The sequence below is a fragment of the Mya arenaria genome, chromosome 15, assembly GCF_026914265.1.
Source record: "Mya arenaria isolate MELC-2E11 chromosome 15, ASM2691426v1".
NCBI lineage: Eukaryota > Metazoa > Mollusca > Bivalvia > Myida > Myidae > Mya > Mya arenaria.
Genome location: NC_069136.1, coordinates 18,252,468 through 18,261,739, shown reverse-complemented (window position 1 = coordinate 18,261,739; position 9,272 = coordinate 18,252,468). Strand labels below are relative to the sequence as shown.

Genomic DNA, 9,272 nt, shown 5'->3' with positions numbered 1-9,272 from the left:
TTTGATTTTTTATACATCGACCAATAGTTCATTTGTGTATCGATATTGCGGCGCGCTTCGAGTTGTGGGCTCGAGCACGTCGGTTTTTTTCTGCTGTATCCCCTGCATGTCTCTTGTTCATGTCAATTTATTTGCTTTATATTCAACCCCTTGTGTTCAGATATGTTTAGATTCCAGGTATATAATTCGGAGACTGGAGTTGTGGGCTCTTTCTCTTTTTTTTTATGTGCTAATCATGTTCAGAGACTAGAGTTGTGGGCTCTTTCTCTCATTCCTTGCTGTACTCTTTTAACTGCTAAGGTTTTTTTTTTTTTTTTAAAGATTGGAGTTGTGGGCTCCTTCTCTACAGCCTCATTCCCTTTATTTGTAATTATTTTTCTCGTTCATGTCCATGTTATTTTTCTAGTCACTGTTTGTTTCTACATCATGTCCTCTTGGTCACTCTCTTATCACGTATGAGTTGAGGTTGGGGTTTCTTATGGCGTTTAATTTACCTCCAACTTTGTTTCGGACATGTATATCGTTCGTTCTCTAACGATATACGTCATTTAATGTGAATAAATGACATTTTTCAATTCCAACCCTTGTCTGTCATTTACTCGAAACAAATGAACTCAACTCTTACTTTTAAGAGAGTACTCATAAAATTCAATTTATTGCCTAAGAAATAAATTTATCTATGATACTTTCAAGGGATCTAACTCATCACTCAGTAAATTATAAGTACCGAGTTTCCAATTTTGATAGTATTATTTAACCGTCTCGTCTCGCTGATCTCACAACGTAATAATTTCACAGATAATTTATGCAAAACCGGACTACGCAGTATTTTCACAAGCCTTTAATCCCACCCTACCTCACCCACTTAATAGGAGAGTTTGTTTCCACAGTATCATACCAAATCTAGTCATATCATTTTTCGCTTACAATCCATGCCTGTTTGTGTTCATTTTACTTTCTAATTCTTTTTATTCATGTTGTACATATTTTGTTTTTTACACTATCAGTCATGCCTTCTGTTTTATACTTTTGCTTTACTGTAAGCTTACTTTTTGACTTACATCATGCATTTTGTATTCTTCGATATGTTCTATTGTAGTGCGTTTAATTTACCTCCAACTTTGTTTCGGACATAATTCTTTTTTTTCATGTTGTACATATTTTGGTTTTTACACTATCAGTCATGCCTTCTGTTTTATACTTTTGCTTTACTGTAAGCTTACTTTTTGACTTACATCATGCATTTTGTATTCTTCGATATGTTCTATTGTAGTGCGTTTAATTTACCTCCAACTTTGTTTCGGACATGTATATCGTTCGTTCTCTAACGATATACGTCATTTAATGTGAATAAATGACATTTTTCAATTCCAACCCTTGTCTGTCATTTACTCGAAACAAATGAACTCAACTCTTACTTTTAAGAGAGTACTCATAAAAGTAGTCCCTTGCATGTAATAAGTGATGTCCATGCTTCCCGGTTCATTGTTTTGAGTGATAAACGTACTCAATTCGGTGAGTATTACCACTGTTTTCTATATGTTTCAACGATATGTTTTAGAAACGACCTTGTGCACCGAATGAAGAGCAGTTGCTCGTTTACGAAGACGCTTGTTTTAGATCAAAAGAATATCTGTATAAAAATATCTCGTGAAAACAATGCACGTTCTTACTAGGCTTCCCGACTCACTCAATGCATTTTTTGCTTCAAAACAACTATTTAATATCGTTCTCTTGCGTACAAACCCCACCCGATGCTTTGTTTTGGTCAATAGCAGTATTGCTATTGTTTTCCGAATGCAGACAGCAAATTTTGGAGTTAAATCGGCTTATTTACGAAAAGCTTGCTGGTTCATTCTGTACATTTTTAGAACCTAGGTTCATCCCAAATCTTAAAGATTAAAATAACGAATAAAAGGCGTCGATTTTTTTAAAATTAATGTATATGTTCTTAACACGTCTAAGAAGGGTAATTTTGTACAGGCAATATGAGTACACCTCGTTATTGGGATCTCAAACAAGCATCTTCGTAAACGAGCAATTGCTCTTCATTCGGTGCACAAGGTCGTTTCTAAAAGTAAGCGTTGAAACATATTGAAAACAGTGGTAATACTCACCGAATCGAGTACGTTTATCACTCAAAACAATGAACCGGGAAGCATGGACGCACCTGACATTACTGCCCTTGCTTAAGTACGATAATTAAAACTTATTTACTTTTGCTATATTTAACTTTTTGTATGGTTTAAAACATCAATATGTGAATATCAAACATGTGGATTTGAACCGAAAAAACGCAATGGAAATACAATTATACTCAAATGTATGCAAAATCGCCTTTAACATCGTTTCAAGATTTTAATGTTTAGGTCAGCCCACGTTACAAATATGTTTTCGGTAAATTTCCATTGCACAGGAACCTATAAATGCTCGCGCACTTAACAGCTTTATTTTCGCAGGAGAACAGGACAATGGCTGTGTCAAAACTCGAGGTAAAACTTTTAGAAACCATCTTAAAATAATTATTAATTGAAATAAGTAATTATTCTGTTATATGCTATCAATGATTTTAACTCTATTTAATTGTGTGTCTGTTTTTTTTTAAATTCAATGTGCTATATACATTATTGGCTAATGTAGGTAATATTGAAATTATCGTTTGTCTGAGTTGCCTCGTATCGAAAATACATCAAGATGTGGTTTTCTTTTGAGTAACAGGCAGAATTACCTCAATAGTATGCCACTGATGCTCTCAATAGCGGTTTCATTGTATTGTTTTTATGTTTGACCATTGCTATACTAAATTTAATCACTGTTAGCTAATCTTTTGCATCCAGGAATGACATTTTTGCCATGCTACATGTTTAACTGTGTGCAACATTTTTACTTTTAACTCGTAAATAATGCAACATCCCAACATCGGAAAGATTTCGCTCTATTGTTTCAGCTTCATCCGTTCGTTCCCGGTGACGTCGATTATATGTACTTATTTTGTCAAATAATAGTTTTGGTTCTGTGTGTGTTATGTGTGTTCGTGTGCGTTTGCGTGTGCGTGTGCATGTGCGTGTGCGTGTGCGTGTGCGTGTGCGTGTGCGTGTGTGTTGAGTGTGAGTTGTGTGTGAGTGCATGACTGCGGACGTTCTTATGTGTGAATAATGCTAAGATTTCAAAAATACAAGATATTTGGTTCAATAAAAATTCATAAATCGAATAAAATAGGATATTTTTAAATTAAAACTATTCGCAATAAATAATTTTGGCAAACCCTTTTATAAGCATGGTATGAGCATACAGTGAGCATTTTCTCAAACACAGGACTTTCAATGATTTAAATTTAGTAAAGTGATGTTTATGATTCTAGTGTATTTATATCTAGTTTATCTAGCACAATTCACACAGTGCACGTACACTATAGGAGATGTATAATTATCGTATCAGTTTAAACATAATGGTATTAAGAAATTTTGAACATTAAGCTATCGATTACTTGTGGAATGTTTCATTGAACTGAAATACACTGATAATAGTTTAAAAGGGTGTATTTTTCTTCTATTTACCATCGAAATGAAGATGTTTAAGCATGGTAATAACGTTATAGATAAGTATTTAAGAATTTCTAATATAAGCAAAAGAGCACATGCATTGTTCTCACGTTTTGATATCTACGGGAAAGAATCTCAAAGTGGTATAACGAAATGTTTTTGGTCAAAGCTAGACCTGCAGCAACATGTTCGCTAACTTATAGGAACACATGTTTTCTCGGATTGTTTTAACTGATCCATCCACCCTCCATCTCATTGTTTATGAAACATTCTGCATTAAAGAACAATATATACTAAATGTTTGAATTGAATTTATTCAAAGTAATGGCAAAAAGCATTAATCGGCCGGTGGTATTTTGGTATTTCGGGCTGTTTTGAAATATCTTGACGTATTTAAGGTATTTAACTAAATGCAGATTTGATAAAGCTAAGTGGTTAAGAATCAGACACCAGAAGTTAAAAATTCGATTCCTTCTCATATTTGTAGAAATCAGTGTTGCTGGAGAAAGATGAGACGCTGCAGCTCACCGCAGTTCGCCTATACCATTCCCAACGGGAGGTGGCTCGATACCTTGAACTAGGCTACCTGAATTTGGTCGACCATCCTGATATTGCAAAAGAGGTGAACTCTGAAATGTGCGAACGATTCAATTGAAAGTATTTTGTAAAATAATATTATCAATGATACATATCATTTAACCATAATGATCGCTATATATTTAAGGTTCGTTTAACAGCTCACGATGCTCGAGCACAGCATTTGATGACGTCAGGCTTAATGAAGAAGTTTACCATGACGTCAAAACATGTTGTTCAAACGTTGTTGCCAATGATTCGTGACGGCGTCGAACTTGGTGTAAGAACATGAAGTTGTTGTTAAAATATACGGTTCGTATTCCCAAAGCATAGACGTTCGACTATCTAACTATTTGTGTCATTAAACTAGTTGTTGTTTACAAAATAAGATTCGCACATTGATCTTTGCATTTGATTTAATGTGAATGACACATTTTTATCACAAGGACGTTGACATAGTCAGGGAAACATTTGGGCAAATACTCGATCATGCCGAGGATATGAAAACAGAATCTGAAAAGACAAAAGCAAGGTACCGCCATCTATACATAACAATTTGCATGCTTTTTGTAAACAATTATATATTTCTGATCAAAGCAAATATTGTTCGTTATCGGTGTGTGTAGGAATTTGTTATCAAGGAAAACCAGGCATTACAGGTATAAAACGTGTACTATCCAGTTCACTTGCCGTTATTTGTCGTTAATTATTGATTAACACATGTATATTGTTTACTGGTATACGATGAAAATCTTGCTACTGTTGATTTCGTTCAAAACAACCAGTTCAATATGAGAATGATCCATCACAGTCAAACTTTGTGACAGACTACTTAGAACATTCACATCAAACAGTTCATTGTAAATTGCGATGAGCTAGCCATTTAAATTTTCAATTTCAAGGCTATGTCCTTGTTTTTATTAACTCAAAACATGACTTCGATATATTGTTTTTGACCTGGCAAACGCTTCACGAATCATTATGATGTCACTTTAATTTAAACAAAGTATGTGTAAATTTACACATGTCAGCGGCTACTATAGTCTGTTCGATACAAATATAGCGACACACATTTTGTTGATCATTACCAAATGATTAGACCCTTGACATGTCATTTTTTGGGACTATGCCATTGTGTTCTATTTAAAATAGGTGCATCTTTTCGTATACAGTCTTATAGTGACTGCCTTAGCTTGACGGCTACACTTTTTATATTGTAGTTATTATCAGATACAAGGAAAGGTTCAGGCAAATCTTGGAGATGTTGACAAACGAAATACAACAGTGAAGAAAACTAACGAGCAAAAGAAGATAGAAAGGGAGATGGAAGAAAAAAGGCAACAGCAGGCGAATGAAAATGCTGAGAAGTTGAAGGTAGAGTTGGCAAAAGCTGATAAGGAGCTGGAAGAACTTCGATCAAGAAGGAAAGTCATGGGCGAAGAAATTGGTATGCTTTGCACATTTGATTAATACAAGGTTTAAAAATAAGAATATGTTTTGTTAATAGAAAAGAAAATACGGGAGGAGCAATATTCGCAATATCGTTCATATTTAGGTTTTGAGTTGTTGCCAGACGGCTGTTGATGTCTGCAAGATATAAATGTTACATTAGTCACTACTGTATAGATGGCTTCTGACTTTCCAAAACTAAACGTTTACCAATGACGTCAGTTTGATAGTTGTTTAGTTTCTTGTCTTGTAGAGTTGATTGTGTTTGTTGTACTTCATCAATGAGACTTTACACATAGTATTGGATAAGGTTTTCAATACTGTGTTTGTCCTTGCAGTTTTCATTGTTTCATTGTAGAAAAGGACATAAAAGCCTTGGACTTAGAAGACGGACCAACATTCATAGACGATGTGATGGGATCTTTTACTCTTGGAGGCGTCCCAGAAACCGCAAAAACGATCGTGAATGCTACTGTGGGACTCATATCAGGCTATCTTGAAGACAGGAGGAGGCAAAGTCAGGTAATTAAGAACCCATTGTCCAAACAAATTAACCATGTGGGCTATGTTTCTTGAATGCTAGATAACTATCAATCCTTCCTTGTTTTTTTAAGATAAAGTTGAAAAGAAAACAGTATAAGCTACTGAATACTGAGGACAGGGCGAGGAACGAGCAACAAGTAAAACTCAGAATTGAAGAAGACACACAACGTACAGAAGCGCTAGAAAGACATGCCATGATCGAAAAACTTAATAGAGATATAACAGGTAGTATACATGTAAGATTATAATTAATATGCCTTCACTGTTGTGAGTTTTTTACGTTGAGTTTGTTTTCATCTTAAATATTTTATAGATATACGTATCTAAAGTCGTTACGCATACTGTTTTATTATAATGATCGACTTTCGTCAAATAAGACAATTGAGGGTGAGTGTGACCAAAGGAAATATTATATCCGACTGCTTTATTGTGATGTCAATGCTCACAAGTGAATAATTTGCACTCAACGATTGTACAGTACTGGTTTTCACCAATAAACGGAATCGACAGTGGTTCATTACAGCTATTAGCGTTCTTCACTATCGAGCCAAAATAGTTTAGATCAGTAATAACAGCAAAAAACAAACAATGCCTTTTAAGGGGTTTATCTTTACAATTTAGACAACCTAGATTCACTTTGTTACAGTTGGCCTTGGTGACGTGCATAACCTTAAGGAAGCGGCAACCCACTTGGGTGATGTGGACAAGCTTTTTACAAAGATTATTAGGTTTTGGGAAGATATGGCAGCGGCAACAAAGTACCTGAAAGATGACACAAAAGCCGGAGAAGTTTACCTTAAAAAGATAGAGGACGAACGGTACCAGACACGTTTTCTGAAGTCCGTAGAAAGAGCTGAACAGGTTAAAATTGTTTTTCTTATGAAGACGCATTTTATATTATATTTGATATATTCATTATTTATGGTTGTTATTAATATTTATGTAAATTAAAGATACTTTCTGAACATGTTTGTGCAAGTACAGTCAATAAATATACACGTGACGACACAAATCTCCCTTAAATGACTCACTCATATTCAAGATGTTAGGTTCACCTCAAAATGTTTGATTTCTTCTCATCTAGAACTGGGGTTTTTTCGGGAAACTTTGCGGCGCGTATGTTGTGGAGACTGACAGGGAGATAGATTTCCTGTACGAGTATCTGTCAAAACCACTTGACCACTTGTCTGCTGAAGAAAGAAAAAACAGAAAGCAAGCTGTATTAAGTGAGCTAAAGAAAGAGATCGACCAGGTTTACCCTCAGATTGAAGACATTACCGACGAAAAAGACGCATAAATGATGCAAATACTGAACTATTGAATCATTGAAGGCTACAAGATGACAATTCAGTAAAAACATATGAAAAAAGTCATAACGGAGATGAAACACATAAAACAATATTTGTATGAGATGATATATTTATCGAGCAGATTTCGTGTCTTTTTGATATAAAAATAGTATAAATTTATATTTCAGTTTACATAATATTTTATGTTTCTAATTTATGCTTTTAAATTGCATATTCTATGTAAAATTCAGTTAACATAACATGATCAATATTAAGTGAATATTAAAATCACTTGACAAATTAACTCAAATCAAGATGTTAATTAAAATGTTTTAGTGGATTCACATCTGTTTTTGCGCCCAAAACATATAAACAATAATATTCAATTTCATTTGTTTTATCAATTGAAACAATATTTATCTCTTAACTTGTTCTAAAAATTCATCGTTGCTGTTTATGTATAATGGGAATATATTATATAGACACTTGTTGGCTGTAGTGTTGTCTAGATGTGTTGATGGTAGTAATTGTCGTAGGTTCGGAGGATTTATATGTTAAAAATATAGCATTACTCTGCTCTCGGTGTATTGTTTTGTTATTTGGATTGTTTTGCCATTTTTATGTGTAACCTCACTTTGGTCTTATAGATTTCAACATACTTCACACCACGATGCAATTTTGCTGCTTTTGGAATCAATGTTTTTTTCTTGTTAAAAGTATCATCCTTTTCATTAACTTTAAATCAGGAGTGATGTAGATGGGACAAAGCTTTGTTTTGCTTCTTTCTTGATCTTATGGTGTTTAATCATCTGAAACTATGAATACAGGGTTAAGAGGCTATTGACAAAATTTTACTGTGATTGGAATAAGAAAAAATATGCATATAAGGGTCAAGACCAGACAAGTGAATCTTTTCAAAGGACTCTGCTTAATATCGTCAGTTAAGTTAGTAATAACAAACATGCTTTGACGTTCGGCAAACATATGTGGATATGTACTTTTGGGGTGAGAAATGATGTATCATGATCGAGTTACTTTATCGCAAGATCATGAAGTGATAGAGGTTTCGATAAACTTAAAACCCTCGTTTCTGCTCAATAGTTTGAGTTCAGAAAAAGTTGTTGTGATAAACATGGTAGACGTTGATTTAAAGTCATTTTAATCAAGGTCGGTTTCACATTGAATATTTAAGAATGATGCAAAATGATAAAAATGTGTATACACCAGGCTGATTTAGATACAGTTTTTGTTGATAAGAATGAATGAATATAAGATAATTACTTGTATGAGGATATCGAAAACTGAAATTGGCCTAATTTCCTGATGGCACAACCTATGTTTTTATTAATGTTTTTTTTATAATTGAGCTTGTCCCTGTAGTCTAAATTACTTATAACCTAGCTTTGTCGACTCGTGGTGTTTCTGGTTGATGTATTACATTCTTTTACTGTCTCATTAACCACTGTGTGTTTTATTTACTTTTAGCCATTTGTATCTTGATTAATCATTATGGTATCTATAACTCTGTGTGCCTTATGTTAATGCATGTACAAGAAACATGTTGATAACATCATTCGATAATATCTTTTATTGTTAGTAAACTATGTTTAACTTTTATTTTATTTGGGCGGAATATAATACTATATATATATCGACGACAGTTTGCTGTTGTTTTCTAACCAAGTACTTCACAAACAGATACATGAAAAGGCAAAAGTATGTCAACTTTCACGACTACTTACAGTTTGAAGTATTTTTAATCGTTTGGTCTTGTCGTCACATTGTATTCATATCGAAATATACCGTAATTGTCAATCGGGTTACTTAATTTAGAGCAAAAGTAGGAATGCATGCTTCTAAAAATGATAAACAC

At 33.9% G+C, this 9,272-nt stretch overlaps 1 protein-coding gene across 1 annotated transcript; it reads left to right on the top strand.

Moving 5' to 3' along the window:
- The first annotated feature begins 2,375 nt into the window (after positions 1-2,375).
- On the top strand, positions 2,376-9,055 carry LOC128220746 (myosin-9-like). Its single transcript, XM_052929251.1, has 9 exons — positions 2,376-2,492; positions 4,030-4,164; positions 4,267-4,398; positions 4,565-4,650; positions 5,339-5,565; positions 5,926-6,089; positions 6,182-6,335; positions 6,757-6,971; positions 7,195-9,055. The coding sequence occupies exons 1-9, from the start codon at positions 2,427-2,429 to the stop codon at positions 7,405-7,407; spliced, it is 1,392 nt and encodes a 463-aa protein (XP_052785211.1). The 5' UTR covers positions 2,376-2,426; the 3' UTR covers positions 7,408-9,055.
- The last annotated feature ends 217 nt before the right edge of the window (positions 9,056-9,272 follow it).